The sequence below is a fragment of the Chaetodon trifascialis genome, chromosome 24 (assembly GCF_039877785.1).
Source record: "Chaetodon trifascialis isolate fChaTrf1 chromosome 24, fChaTrf1.hap1, whole genome shotgun sequence".
NCBI lineage: Eukaryota > Metazoa > Chordata > Actinopteri > Chaetodontiformes > Chaetodontidae > Chaetodon > Chaetodon trifascialis.
In genome coordinates, this window is record NC_092079.1 from 13,938,706 (window position 1) to 13,954,478 (window position 15,773).

At 48.2% G+C, this 15,773-nt stretch overlaps 1 protein-coding gene across 3 annotated transcripts in view; it reads right to left on the reverse strand.

The window, feature by feature from the left end:
• The window catches only part of LOC139352093 (kalirin-like), a 35,015-nt gene continuing 19,242 nt past the window's right edge, over nt 1–15,773 (reverse strand). Inside the window, exons 39-57 of one of the 3 annotated variants that reach the window (XM_070994147.1) lie at nt 15,405–15,507; nt 13,232–13,393; nt 11,369–11,573; nt 7,572–7,625; nt 7,378–7,481; nt 7,091–7,222; nt 6,848–6,961; nt 6,636–6,706; nt 6,483–6,549; nt 6,303–6,406; nt 6,148–6,217; nt 5,793–5,879; nt 5,408–5,500; nt 5,268–5,318; nt 5,068–5,145; nt 4,535–4,720; nt 4,275–4,446; nt 3,862–4,007; nt 1–3,771 (exon numbers count right to left, since the gene is read on the reverse strand). In XM_070994147.1, coding sequence (XP_070850248.1) covers nt 3,586–3,771; nt 3,862–4,007; nt 4,275–4,446; nt 4,535–4,720; nt 5,068–5,145; nt 5,268–5,318; nt 5,408–5,500; nt 5,793–5,879; nt 6,148–6,217; nt 6,303–6,406; nt 6,483–6,549; nt 6,636–6,706; nt 6,848–6,961; nt 7,091–7,222; nt 7,378–7,481; nt 7,572–7,625; nt 11,369–11,573; nt 13,232–13,393; nt 15,405–15,507 — 2,185 coding nt within the window. In that variant the 3' untranslated portion in view covers nt 1–3,585. Of the gene's footprint in view, nt 3,772–3,861; nt 4,008–4,274; nt 4,447–4,534; nt 4,721–5,067; nt 5,146–5,267; nt 5,319–5,407; nt 5,501–5,792; nt 5,880–6,147; nt 6,218–6,302; nt 6,407–6,482; nt 6,550–6,635; nt 6,707–6,847; nt 6,962–7,090; nt 7,223–7,377; nt 7,626–11,368; nt 11,574–13,231; nt 13,394–15,404; nt 15,508–15,773 lie in introns of all 3 variants that reach the window. The other 2 variants (XM_070994146.1, XM_070994145.1) reach the window with 2 other exon arrangements.

The window sequence follows — 15,773 nt, forward strand, 5'->3', positions numbered from 1 at the left end:
TGAAAAATGAAGTTTATTACAAACAACGACAGAGAGCTGTTAGAAGTCAGTTAGCAGCTGTTAGTTCTGTACAAATAACACTGTTTGATTGGTTAGTTGAGTTTGCCAATCGGCAACAAGGCTAGGTCTCAAACAGCACCCTACGCCCTCTGTAGTGCACTATTTTCCACCCTTAACCTGCCACAGTGCACTACGATCCACCTTAAACCTTTCATAGTGCCCCGCTTTCAATGCTACATCCTGCATAGTGTCCTACCCCCCCACCTTAGGCCCTCCATCGTGTGCTATTTTCCACCTTAAACCCTGCTTAATGCACCACCTTCCTCCTTAAACCCTTCGAAGTGCACCATGTTGACAGTGTGCCACTTTAAAATCTTCCTTTGTGCACTTTGTTGCACCCTTCATCGTGCACCACCTTCCATCCTAAACCCTCAATAGTGCACTACATTCCACCTTAAACTCTTCCTAATGTACTCCTTTCCTCCTTATTCCCTTCAGAGTGCACTAGCACCATGTCGTGCCCTTTGACGTGCACTACGATCCTTCCTAAATCCTTCCGGTGCACTCCGAGTTCACAAGTTGCGGACGTTTTTTTAAAAATGTTGGACCCCATAGATATTACTCTTCTTCTCTTTTTTTTTTTTTTTTTTGCATTCCCACTCACAACATCGACACGTTGAAGACAAAATCATTTTCCATTCGTGAAAAGGGGGCACGGTTTTGACGTGCCATTCACCTGACTAATGCCGTGTTCGTGTTATGTGGGATGTGGAGGATGGCTTGTGAGTGTTCGCGTCATTGGACTGTTAAGACAAGTTCATGATTGCAGAGTTGGTTGTATGACGGTTAAAAAATACTGTGCATGGTCCATAAAGGACTATGTCCATGAAGTTAAGCAATGGACTGGACGAGTCCATGTTCGTTTGCTTTGTCAGGCACTTCTGTATTGGTTAGTGCCAGCTAGGGTGAATCAGAGGTTTTTATTATGTGACTTGTTGGATGTTGGCGTGAACACGAGTTACATGTCAGGAACTGGTCGCTGCTGTGACTCCCACATGACACGAATGCTGTTTCAAACTACGTTTAAATGCAACGCACACTGGCCACATCAAGTCACGCCACGTCGCAACACGTCTGCGAAAAATGCTTGTACGAAGTCGATTCGCAACAGCAAATACGAAACGTGCCGCACCTTTTTACCATTCAGTCAAAGTGATGTGTTTTAATGAAGGGGCAGTTTGGGACGCTCGTGTCGATCATCTCGCCGTGATCCACCTTGAGACGTCACCCGCCTACGGCAAGCCGGCTGGTTAAAAATGATGCAGTTTTGACATTTTCTGATGTTTCCGAGCTTTGAATGAGATGCGACCTCTGACAGGTCTTTTGTCCTTTCGTAGTTTTACATGTTTCGTTCTGGAGCTGAACCTTCATCAGCAGATGCATCTGAACTTCTCTGAGAACTCAAAGACTTCTCGACTGCGTCGGCTTAAAGCTTTGAAAGTTTGTCCTTTTGTTTGACGAAATCGTGTCAAATCAAGGTCATTGGCTGTTCTGGAGCTTTCAATCAGCTGTTTGGATGCTCCCATGTGCAACATAGAAAACATATGCAAAGATCCTGCATGAGAAACACATTTTTAACCAACCGGCCTGCACCAGTGTGTGCTGACCTAAACACAACCAACACCAAGCATCTGGTCGACTTGGTTTCAAGAATACAACCTCATGAGTTCCATCTGAAGGCAGCGTTCCTCCTTAAACCCTTTATAGTTTGCTATTTCTCTCTCCGCACCCTTCAGAGTGCACTACTTCCACCTGAAGCCCTCAGTAGCGCCCTCGACAGGCTGCGTAGCTCCTTAAGGACCGGGGTGTTGTCTGAGAATGGCACCAGAGAAACAGAGAGAGAGAGACAGAGAGGTAGAGAGAGAGACAGGCAGAGAGACAGATAGAGAGCGTGTTGAAGGTTACAGCTTCAGGTTTAGTAGAAACAGACAGTCACAGTAGGTGAGTCGCTGCTGTCTGTCTGTCAGACAGACAGACGGGCGGACAGAGAGACAGACAGTTCAGTGTCCGGAGTTAGTGGAGTAGCAGTTGGAGGTCTGGTCTATATACAGAAACATGAAATGCATAATCAGAATATCCAAACTAACCAGAGCTGCATGCACGGGGGGGCCGCCATGGAGGGAGGGGTCAGAGAGGGGTGAGGGGGTGTGTGGGTGTGTATGTGTGTGTGTGGGGGGGGGGGTGGCGGCGGCAACTCTGGTTCGCTAAAAAGACAAAAGAAACTGGTGTCACCGCAAACACATGGCAACGCTACACCGGGACACCACCTAACTGTCTGTGGAAAAACACACACACGCACACACACACACACAGGACGGCGTCACTAACACACACACACACACACACACGCGCGCTCTCTGACACACAAACATTAATATGACAAACAGTTTCTCTCTTTTTTTGTCTATTGAGGTGAAAAACAGATTCTATTATTCTTAATTATCATAATCATCATAATTAATCTTCCTCTTCATCATCTTCATCGTAGCAGTGGTGTGTGTATGGACTGTGTGTGTGTGTGTGTGTGTGTGTGTCCTCAGTCTTGTTTATACACAGTATTAACAGGATGTCACGCAGAGCTCAGTTCTGATTGGCTGACGGGTCTCGTCACCTCTTCTCTTCCAGGACGCTTCATTTTTTTGACTTTGTCTCTTGTTGCAGCTTCCTGGAGTCCAGTCTGTTGTTGTTGATGGCGGGGGGGGGGGGGGGGGGGGTGATGATGTGGTCATGTGGTCTCCCTCCCACTGACCCACAGGAAACAGGTTGTGATGTCATCAGAGTGCGATTGGTTGCTCGGGGCAGTAAACTGGAGGCCGACCTGACGGCATCGTCTGATTGGACGAGGTGAGGACAGAGGTGTCTTTTGGCTGAGTGTTGAAGCACCAGGAAGGAGGGAGGAGATTAACAGTACCTGCTGGGAGTGTGTGCGTGTGTGTGTGTGCGTGTGTGTGTGGTTAATACTGGCAGGTCATCAGGGCCTAACGTGTGTCAGGAAACATCAGTTTCTGCTTCTCTTTGCCGCCTTAACCTCCTGCCATCGAGGTCCGTAAACACCTCTTCAGCTCCACCGTCAGGACAAACGCCACGACGGCTCGGACTGAGGAGACAAATGTCCTGTTTGTCTTCTGTCCAGCGTTTAAATCTTTGAGCTCTTGGCTCGGCCTGTAGGGGGCAGCAGAGCACGTTTCTCACAGTGAGTGAGCTCAGCACTTCATTTCCCTGCTGATCACTTCTGGAGGGTTTGTCTTTCGTGGTCGACGAGCATCCAATCAAATCGCAGAATGCTGTCGTGGTGAGATGGAGGTTTGTCCTGATGGTGCCGCTGCAGGAACGTCCGAAGGTCTCCGCGTTCCTGAGGCTTCTGCGGAAAATGAACGTGACACATTCATGTTTTGGGAAACCGTCATGGAAAGACTTCCCAGCATGCCTTTGGCCCCGTTAGCTTGCAGTATTTTCCGTGAGTGTGTGTGTGGTCGTAGTAAACGGACTCTGCTGTCAGTGTGTGTCGGTGTGTGTGTCTGTGTGTCAGTGTGTGTTGAGCACGCTGCGTGGCACCCAGCCCTCGGCGGCCGGCGAGTCGCTGTTGGCCGGCCGGTAGACCAGACTCTGACCCTGCTGGTTGGACGCCAGAATCTGAACCTTCTCCCCCCGAAACACCGAGATCTCGTCCTCCCGCACCGCCACGAAGTCCTGCAGCACCATCACCAGCTCCTGAGGGGTCAAAGGTCACATCATCAGCTATCGCTTGGAACTGTTTTTAGCTCCAACCTGAACTCTAGAAATCCAGAATCTGATCCAGACCTGGTCATCCTGCTCGCTGTCAGGAGGCGGCTGAGGGGCGTGGCCATTTGGTGTGGGCGGGGCCGACGGCGGTCGGCCCGATGACAGAGGGCGGGTCACGGTGATCCCGCCCTCCTTCCTCTGGTACTCGATGGGAGACTGAAGAGCTGTGGACACAGATCCAGGATCAGATGTGACTTATGTGCGACTGACCTTTATGGATAATTTAATGATGATTCAGTGAGATCAATGAGGTGTTTTAAGGAGAATCAAGGAGGATTCAAGGATGTTTCAAGGTTTTCAGGGTGTTTGATGATGATTCAGAGGGATGCAGGGATGCTTTAGTGAGCTTCAGTGATGTTTTCAGGGACCTCTGAGGATTTTTTAGCGACTTTAAAGGAGTTTCCTCGAGGCGGGTTTGAGAAAGTGCTCACCTGACAGGAAGTTGTTCTGGGCATCCAGCAGGGTGGCAATGGTCTCCACCCAGGTCAGCTTGATGCTGGCGGAGGACGCCTGCAGTGTGAAGCGCTCCGCCGAGCCACGAGACCACAGCACGAACTTACAGGGATCGCCGTCCACACTGTCCTGCATCGCCAGGTAACTCACCTGATCACACACAAGAATAACACCATTACTTCCAGTATAAACCAGTCTAACACAGATCCACGTCCTGAAGCAGGCGGACCAGCCTGACCTTGATGCTGTTCTTGAACTGGTATCCTGGGTTGCTGGAGCCTTTACGCAGCAGTTCGCTGAAGATGATGATCTGCTCGAAGAGGAACACTCGGCGCTCTTTGCTGCGAGACAGAACTCCTCCATCCTGCTCCCAAACACAGAAGGTCTCCTGCTGCAGGAGCTTCCCCTGAGACGTCAGCTTCCCCTGGAGGACGGCACACAGGTGAGGACGGACAGACAGGTGAGGACGGACAGACAGGTGAGCTCATCTTGTCTTTTTCTATGAGGCATTTGACCACCATTGTTTTAAAGCTGCATTATTGTTTTTTGCCACTTGGGGGCAGCAGACCTCCACAACAAGCTGAAATCTGCCTCAGAGCAACAACATCTTCCTCACACACTCGATAATTAGTAGAACGAGTACGAGTGTCTCACCTTTGACTCGTTGCTCACATAAAAATATTGATGAACGCAGCTTTAAAAAAGTCTCCAATGATGTTTCATGAGCTGCTACGAGCACAGACAGACAGGTGGACAGACAGACAGGTGTACCTCGTATCCCTGCAGGCGTCCCAGGTTCATCATGTCGTTGCAGCGTTTCGGTACCAGTGACATGAGCTCCACGGCTTTCTGCGCACGCGCGCACACACACACACACACACACACACACACACACACACACAGTGTGTGAAGGTGGTGTTACGTTCACCTGCAGGCGATAAACTGAAATACAACGCTGTGACTGGACTCACCTCGATCTCTTCGCAGTCGAGTCCTGCTTTGGACGTGTACTTGAGAAAGTCCTGAGAAAGAAGAAATAATAATAATGTTTATGTCACAAGCAGGTGGAGACGGAAAGTCAGCAGAGTTCACCGCAAACGTCCTCACAGACCTTCAACAGCAGCTGGTACTTGGTGATTCTCTGGATGGGTTTGATCAGATAATCACTTATTGACATCCTGCAGCTGATCTCATGCTGGATCTCCTGCAGACGGACAGACGGACGGATGGACAGACAGATGGACAGATTTCAACAGTTACTTCATCTGAGAACTCGTCACGTCTCCTGTTGAACAGTTAACTGCTTGTGGCTGCTCCTCCAACCAAACTCCATTCAAAAATCAGCCCGTTTAGTGACACATCTCAGTTTGACTTCTCCTGGTTTGCTTTTATTCATCCAGGATTCGTTCGTTACATCCGAAGTTCCCACAAACCAAATAAACAACAAAAAAACATTCAAATGAGGCAAAAAGGACCAACAGGAAGTGATGTGTTACCTCAAAGAAGTTCTCGTACTCGATGACGATGAACTCTGACCTCGGCTTGTTCTGACAGTAAACCACGTACATGTGAAGACGACGCTCCTGCCGTGCGCGCACGCGCACACACACACACACACACACACACACACACACACACACACACACACACAAATCAACATCCATGTTAGCTCATTCCAGGAAGCTAACTTTAGTTTGACTAACCACCAAATCAGATCAGCTGAACTAGCTCCTGTTATGCTAAGCTAGCTTTAGCTCGAGCTTGGCTGAATGGATTCATTCAGCTGGCCTTCACTCGATCGTGTGGACGTGCTCTGAAAAGCTCGTCTCTTTCGTGAAAACGCTGACTCACATGTCTGATGAAGAGGTCGGCCAGCAGGTCGTGGTTCTGGACGCAGCGCTCCAACTCCACCAGGAAGAAGCTGAAAGAGAACACACACACGGTGAGTCTGAGAGTGTGTGTGGAGGGAGGACAGGAAGTGTGTGTGTGTGATGTGTGTGACGGACTCGCGGTGCCAGTCGTAGATCTGCTGGATGTTCCCGAAGACGATCTTGTCTTTTCCTCTCATGTCCTCTGGGATCCCTCGGACCTCCAGCCTGGACATGAAGCCCTGAGACACACAGCGTCTGTCTTTAACCTTCATTCATGGAGGAGTAAAACTCAGGTGATCCGTCATCTCCACTCACCTCCACGATCACACCCAGATCCTTCACATAGTCCTTCTCTGATTGGATCATCTCGTTGACCACGAACCTGCGCACACACATGCAGAGTTCACCTGAAACCTTTAGAAACACTCGCACACGCGGTCACATGTCTGCGATGGAGGTTTGTCTTACATGCGTCCTCTGAGCGCTTTGTTTCTCTGTTCGGTGTCCGACTCATTGGAGCCCTGATCTGAATCCAGAGCCTGAGGAGAGACGGCGAGAGACATCAGAGTCTGAGGGACGGCAGGTGTGGGTGTCCGAAGCCCACCTGACCAATCACTGCGCTCAGTGGGCGGGAATGTCACTGCTGTGACAGGCGCACTGACTAACCCCCCCCCCATTACCTCTGGGTTGTTTGGGTCTTTGATGATCTGCATGGGAGGTGGTAGAGGGGTGTGGCTTTCCTCCTCTGGCTCCTCCTCCCCTCCGCTCTGCCCCGCCTCCTCCTTCCTCGCCTTCTGCAGAAACAAACAAACGACTCTATCTTTGTGTCTTTGTATTGTGTGTGTGTGTGTGTGTGTGTGTGTGTGTGTGTGTGTGTGTGTGCGCGCGCACGCGTGTGTGTGTGTGTGCATGTGCGTGTGTACCGTCTGTGCGTTGCCAGTGAGGGGTGTGGTCAGCTCCGGCCTGTTGTCCCGCCTCCTGGTTCTGATTGGAGGTTTCTTCTGTCCGTCAGCCTTCCCCTGACTCAGCCTCCGGACGGGACTGGTCAACCAGCGCTGCAACGAGCACACAGTTACTACAACTGAAAGTAACTAAGTACTTTTACTCAAGTACTGAGCAGCTCTGAGCCACTTCAGTATTTTCATTTTATCTTTATTTATATCTTGTACTTGTACTCCACAGTACTGCTATGAGGACGCTCAGCTCGTACCTTCAGGGTGTTTCCAGTTCCAGAGACGCTGCGTTTCGGCCCCGGAGAGCCGACGGCGCCCCCTGGAGCTCCGCCTACTCCATACACTGTGGGAGACGTGGCGCCTGAGAGAGGAAGACAAGGAAGTGAGGTCAGCACGGTGATGAGTTCACTGTCCTCAGAATGGTGAGTAAATTCAATGATTGTCGTCTCACTTTGGCTGCTCTGCGTCTGGAGGCCTGAACCCTCAGAGCTGTACAGAGTGGAGTCTGCAGAGACAGAGGGACACAGGGACAGAGACACAGGGACACAGAGACAGAGAGACGCAGACACACAGAGACATAGGGACACAGGGACACAGACACACAGGGACACACAGAGACGTAGGGACACAGGGACAGAGACAAAGGGACACAGAGACACAGGGACACAGAGACATAGGGACACAGAGACAGAGAGACACAGGAACACAGACAGAGAGACACAGGGACATAGAGACAGAGAGACACAGGGACACAGAGACACACGGATACACAGGGACAGAGACACAGGGACACAGGAACACAGAGACACACAGAGACATAGGGACACAGAGACGCAGACACACAGAGACATAGGGACACAGAGACAGAGGGGCACAGACACACAGGGACACACAGAGACATAGGGACACAGGGACAGAGACAAAGGGACACAGAGACAGAGAGATGCAGAGACACAGAGACATAGGGACACAGAGACAGGGAGACACAGGAACACAGACAGAGAGACACAGACATACAGGGACATAGAGACAGAGAGACACAGGAACACACGGATACACAGGGACAGAGACACAGGGACACAGGAACACAGACAGAGAGACACAGGGAGAGAGAGACACAGGGACACAGAGACACAGAGACACAGAGACACAGGGACACAGAGACACAGGAATTAATGATATAAAAAAATGTATTTGTGCATTAAAACCTGAGGAAGCAGCAGAAAATAAAACAATAACATCAATAAGAAGAGGACAGCAAAGGCTGATGGACATTTCTCCAGTGAGGTTTGACTTCATGGAAAGCATCACGTTTGTTTTGTGCTCCATCAGTTTCACACATTAATGAAAGAAGTCACGTTCAAAATATTCTCATCAATTACTCAAATGGAAAATGAGACGATGTGCTTTCCTGTGAGTCCACGTCAGAAATCACCAATGTCCCCAAAGCAGACTGATTTCAGAGACATTCAGCGCTCAGACCACTGTGTTTACAAGTCAGTGTGAACAAGACTGAAACACAGCGAGTGAATGAGTGAATGAGTGAATGAATGAACTCGACCTCCTGCAGCCCGAACACACACACACACACACACACACACACACACACACACACACACACACACACACACACACACGCACACACACTGGGTGTGGCATGTGATGGTTGGGTGAATCCTCTGAAGACGTAAAGGAAACCTGCAGGTCCTGTTCAGCAAAGCATCGTGGGGACATTCCTGCGTCCTTTAAGTCTCTGAAGGTGTGTTTGTTTTGTTGCAATGGTCGAGAGACATTAGAACAGACCAAGAGAGAGAGAGAGACTGATGGTCGACACACACTCACCACGTCCTGTCACTCATTAACACACATTTCCACTCTCCGTCTTTCTTTTTGTCAAAACCCACCTCGCTCGTCCTCTCTCTCTGTCCTAATCCACCCCCAAACGGCAGAACAATCCCAGCATGCACCTCTGCCCCTCCGCATGCTGTGACATCAGTCCATTCACAAAAAAATAAAAAAACAAGAAGTGACAGAAGGAAGCGGAGACAGAGGTGTTTCTGTCCTCGCAGTTGAATGAAACTACAGATGAGACACAGGTCTGTGGGGGCGGGGCCAAACGGCAGGGGTGGGGTCAGAGGGCAGTGGGCGGGGCTAACAGATGAAGACGCTGCTGCCAATGAAATATAGTAAATCTGAACTCATTCAAGTGTCACGACAAGACGGTACAAATGGTTGTATTTGATGCAGAAAAACCAACGCACTGAAACCTTTTTGCAGTTTTAGAAATTTGATCTTAAAGCTCCAAAATTAAAAACCCACAAAAATCAAGGGAAAAAATGCAAAAATGAATTGAAACTGACAAAAAAATCCATTTAATATGGAAATAAAGTGAAGAAAAAAACATGAACCAAAACACCAGGAAGTCAAATGAAACCACATGACCTGACCTGAAAACAGCTGCTTTAAATGGCAGCGTCCACACACACACACACACGCACACACACACACACACACACACACACACACACACACACACACACACACACACACACACACACACACACACACACACACACACACAGTCAGGATGTGAAACTGCAGATTCCTGTTGAGTCTGAAACTCCTGCAGGTCAATGTTTAACCCTGAAACAGTCTCACCTCTGGGCCGTGTGTGTGTGTGTGTGTGTGTGTGTGTGTGTGTGTGTGTGTGTGTGTGTGTGTGTGTGTGTGTGTGTGTGTGTGTGTGTGTGTGTGTGTGTGCGCGTGCGCGTGTGTGTGCGTGTGTGTGTGTGTGCATGTGACATCTTGTCAAACCAGATGAAGACTGGGACAAAGCTGCTTTATCAGATTCAGACATAAACTCTCTGGTGGTTAAACTTGAACTTGTCCTGTATCGTTTTAAATCAACTCACTGAAACACCAAAACAAAACAAACGTGACGTGCAGACGAAACAGAAATGAAACAATGTGATAATACAGACGGATGAAGAAGAGTCTTTAATAAATGTCCCCGTGGACACCTGGATGTTTACATTTGTCACCTGTGGGGATGTTTGGTTTGTTACATTTGTCACCTGTGGGGACGTTTGGTTTGTTGTCTTTGTGACCTGTGGGGACATTAGGTTTGTTGTCTTTGTGACCTGTGGGGACGTTTGGTTTGTTACATTTGTCACCTGTGGGGACGTTTGGTTTGTTGTCTTTGTCACCTGTGGGGATGTTTGGTTTGTTACATTTGTCACCTGTGGGGACGTTTGGTTTGTTGTCTTTGTGACCTGCGGGGACGTTTGGTTTGTTGTCTTTGTGACCTGTGGGGACGTTTGGTTTGTTGTCTTTGTGACCTGTGGGGACGTTTGGTTTGTTGTCTTTGTGACCTGTGGGGACGTTTGGTTTGTTACATTTGTCACCTGTGGGGACGTTTGGTTTGTTACATTTGTCACCTGTGGGGACGTTTGGTTTGTTACATTTGTCACCTGTGGGGACGTTTGGTTTGTTACATTTGTCACCTGTGGGGACGTTTGGTTTGTTGTCTTTGTGACCTGTGGGGACGTTTGGTTTGTTGTCTTTGTGACCTGCGGGGACGTTTGGTTTGTTGTCTTTGTGACCTGCGGGGACGTTTGGTTTGTTGTCTTTGTCACCTGTGGGGACGTTTGGTTTGTTACATTTGCAAACGTGTCTTCATATGGAAGCTGTCAAACTGTCAGCCATGAAAATTGTTCCAGGTCTGTAACATTAAGAGGATTTAATGACATCAGTGTGGACAGAAGCTCAAAACACACGTGTCCTCGTCAGTGTGGACGTCTCTCTGAGACACACAGTCACAAAGTTAAAGTGAAGCAGCAGATCGGAACAAACAAACAAAGCGTGTTTCATTTTTCATGCTCGGCGGCAGAAGAGGCAGACGAGGACTCAGTTTGTGTTTACAACCTCAGAACACGAATTTAAATATTTAGGCACCGAGAGACGGAGAGAGACAGAGACAGGATGTGGGACATCACAACAAATCAACACACAGACACAGGCTGTGTGGACTGAGGATGTTTAAAGTTCCCCCTGCTTAAACAGGAAGTGACATCGGGCAAACACAGGAAGTGACAGAAAATAACCTAACGTTGATGCATGAAACGTCTCGTGGACGACATGTCTTTCTGTCTTTCTTGTCCTCTCAGGTCCTGATGTGGTGACATGCTAACACTGTAAACAGTGAGTTCAGACTAGAGACAGGAAGGACGACGTCATCCAGATACTCACCCCGCCCAGCGCTCAGGGTGGAGGAGGAGTTGGAGCTATTGGAGGAGGAGGTGGTGGTGGTGGAGGAGGAGTTGCAGGAGGAGGAGGTGGTGGTGCTTGTAGAGGATGAGCTGGAGGACGTGGTGGAAGCCGGGATGAGCCCCTCCATGTCGGCTGCACTGTGTGAGTGTGACAGGCAGAGGGCGCTCATCGGCAGTAAGCCCTCCTGCAGCCAAACGCAGAGACAAAGAGACAAAACGTCAAAGAGACAGAGAGACAAAACGTCAAAGAGACAAAACATCAAAGAGACAGAGAGACAAAACGTCAAAGAGACAGAGAGACAAAACGTCAAAGAGACAAAACGTCAAAGAGACAAAACCTCAAAGAGACAAAACATCAAAGAGACAGAGAGACAAAACGTCAAAGAGACAAAACGTCAAACAGACAGAGAGACAAAACGTCAACGAGACAAAATGTCAAAGAGACAGAGACAAAACGTCAACGAGACAAAACGTCAAAGAGACAGAGAGACAAAACGTCAAAGAGACAGAGAGACAAAACGTCAAAGAGACAAAACGTCAAAGAGACAGAGACAAAACGTCAGAGACAAAACCTCAGAGACAGAGAGACAAACCGTCAAAGAGACAGAGAGACAAAACATCAGAGAGACAGAGAGACAAAACTTCAGAGTCAAAACGTCAAAGAGACAGAGACAAACCGTCAAAGAGACAAAACGTCAGAGACAGAGAGACAAAACGTCAAAGAGACAAACCGTCAAAGAGACAAAACGTCAAAGAGACAGAGAGACAAACCGTCAAAGAGACAAAACGTCAAAGAGACAGAGAGACAAACCGTCAAAGAGGCAAAACGTCAAAGAGACAGAGAGACAAACCGTCAAAGAGGCAAACCGTCTAAGAGACAGAGAGACAAAACGTCAAAGAGACAAAACGTCAAAGAGACAGAGAGACAAAACGTCAAAGAGACAAAACGTCAAAGAGACAGAGACAAAACGTCAGAGACAAAACCTCAGAGACAGAGAGACAAACCGTCAAAGAGACAGAGAGACAAAACATCAGAGAGACAGAGAGACAAAACTTCAGAGTCAAAACGTCAAAGAGACAGAGACAAACCGTCAAAGAGACAAAACGTCAGAGACAGAGAGACAAAACGTCAAAGAGACAAACCGTCAAAGAGACAAAACGTCAAAGAGACAAAACGTCAAAGAGACAGAGAGACAAACCGTCAAAGAGACAAAACGTCAAAGAGACAGAGAGACAAACCGTCAAAGAGACAAAACGTCAAAGAGACAGAGAGACAAACCGTCAAAGAGGCAAAACGTCAAAGAGACAGAGAGACAAACCGTCAAAGAGGCAAACCGTCAAAGAGACAGAGAGACAAAACGTCAGAGAGAAACCATCAAAGAGACAGAGAGACAAACCATCAAAGAGACAAAACGTCAAAGAGACAGAGAGACAAACCGTCAAAGAGACAAAACGTCAAAGAGACAGAGAGACAAACCGTCAAAGAGACAAAACGTCAAAGAGACAGAGAGACAAACCGTCAAAGAGACAAAACCTCAAAGAGACAGAGAGACAAACCATCAAAGAGACAAACCGTCAAAGAGACAGAGAGACAAAATGTCAAAGAGGCAAACCGTCAAAGAGACAGAGAGACAAACCGTCAAAGAGACAAACCCTCAAAGAGACAGAGAGACAAAATGTCAAAGAGGCAAACCGTCAAAGAGACAGAGAGACAAACCGTCAAAGAGTCTAAATGTCCATGTTTGTTTGGTTCGCTGTGACATTGAGTCTGTCTCCCACGTGTGTCAGAACTTCAGCTCTGCTGTCTTTGTGTTTGTTTGTTACCTTGAAGGACACGTCTCACCTGTTGGGGCGTTTGATCCGTCGTTCTGACCAAACACCACCCGGCCCGCTCGGCCGAGCGCTCCACCAGCTCCACGGTCTGTCCACAGCGAACGCTGAGCTCTCCTGGTCCCCCGGAGGAGAAGTCCAACAGCACCACCACTAGCTCGCAGCCTCCTGACAGCTGCAGGGACAGACAGGTAGGACAGACCTTTGACTCCTATCAAAATACTCCAGGTAGCATGACTGGAAACACACCAACACACCCGCAAACAGTGTGTCCACAGGGGACGTCCCTTCAAACTGTCTGCACACTGATAGATGGAACCAGCATCAGCAGCATCAGTGGCTTCAGTATTGATCGCTGACAGAAGGTACGACAGGCCGCACTGAGCACACACTGCAGGAGCCAATCAGACTGCAGTCAGCTCAGCTGATGGATCACATGACAATGCTAGCATGCTAATGCTAACTAAAACGTGGTCAGCATCTTAGTTTAGCGGGCTAGCAGGCTAACAAAGGACAGCTGAGATGGATGGTCATGGTAATGACCTGACGAGGGTGCTCGTCATCATCAAACTGACTTAATGGCAATCAACGCAAAAGATGGTGAGAGACAGACCAACATGGCTGAAGCAGCAGCCAATGAGAAACATCCCAAATAAAGTCAACAACCAAAGCCTGAAGGAAGCCTTACAGTTAACTCGAGCACATGGGCTCCAGCTGGTGGAGGAAACACACACACACACACACACACACACACACACACACACACACACACACACACACACGCATGCACACACGCATGCACACACACTCACACACGGTGTCTATAGGGAATCGTGGGGTGTTTCCATCCAAATCGAACACAGATGTGATCAGCTGCTCAGTCCAACAAGCATCACACACACACACACACACACACACACACACACACACACACAGAATACACACACATGTGTACAGTGATGGAAAACACCTCAGTACTTTAACTGCAGTACTTTAACTGCAGTACTACACAGGAGTATTTCCAAAGGATGGATGGATTTTTTAAAGTAGATAAATCAAATCCTAGTACTGCTTGTATTGTAATACTATATAATAATAATAATAATAATAATATGTTCATCATATTCATCATCATCATATTCATCATCATCTTTTACTTCAGGACACGTCTGTCTGTACACAACACAAACACACTGTTTAATGATCAATAATCTGTCAGAAACCCCACAGTGACTCTGATGAGGGTGTGACCTCCTCCTCCTCACCTTCATTTCACAGTCAATTCACTCATTCATACGTAAAATCTCAGATTGCCAGTTTTGTCCAAAAACATTTATTCTGCAGTGATTTAAAACAGAAGAAAGAAAAGATATTTACCAAATAACTTTCCATCAATCAGCTCATCAATCAGCAAACTGACCATTGTCCAACACTTCATGCATCTGTATCTGTACTGTTTATACAAGGAGAGACACGCAGAGCAGTGACTCAAGTACTTTTTAAAGAACTTTTGAGGTTCTCTACATTTCAGGAGGAAATCAGCCTCCAGGTACTTTACAGATTAAGATTAAGACATATGAAATTACACGACTCAGCAGTTCATAGAACGATCAGTGGATCAATCAATCAGTCAGAAAGTGACGTGTCCTCGTCCAGCTCCAAAGTCCTGCTTTGTCACAACACTGTACTGCACTGCAGTACTTCTACTGCTCTGCTGCTCCACCACAGGCTACAAGCTTCAGTTCAAATCCACCAAACACCACTCTGAGCGCACAGCCAGCGTGTGTGTCAGGGGTCAGAGGTCACGGCGCCACACACTGACCCCGCCCACTGCCAATCAACCACAGGTACAGTAAAAGAAATCAAACGTACCTCGTCAGAAGAGCACAGAAGAAGTGAAAGTTTCTCGAAAGAAATCTGACAACGAGCAGAGGAAACTCCCTCACACACACACACACACACACACACACACACACACACACACACACACACACACACACACACACACACACACACCCAGCCAGCTGCAGCCAGTGGTGAGGTCATGAGACTGAGTGACACACCCCTCTGGATGCACAGAGTGTCATTTCAGCGTTTGTGTGTGTGTGCGTGCGTGTGTGTGTGTGTGTGCGCGTGCGCGTGTGCGAGCATGTGTGTGAGTGTGTGTGTGTGTGTGTGTGTGTTACCTTGTCGCTGTCAGCTGTGTTCTGTGATGTTCGGGAGGCGATGGAGACGGTGTCGGGCTGACTGCTGGCATCACCCAGACTGTCTGCGTCCTCGCTGGTCTCCCTGACACACACACACACACACACACACACACACACACACACACACACACACACACACATTTTTCAGTTTTTCCATCCTTGTCGTCACTGAAGGTCAGGCATAAAGCTCAACATGTGTATGGACACATTTTGAATGCAGTATCCTTACAGTTGTAGTACTTTTACATAAGTATAAGTAAAGTAAAGTGTAGGGAAATAGTTCCCCCAGTTCTCTTGACGTGGCTGATTGTTTCTGGGCCGGATTGAGCAGAAGTCATTACTGATGTG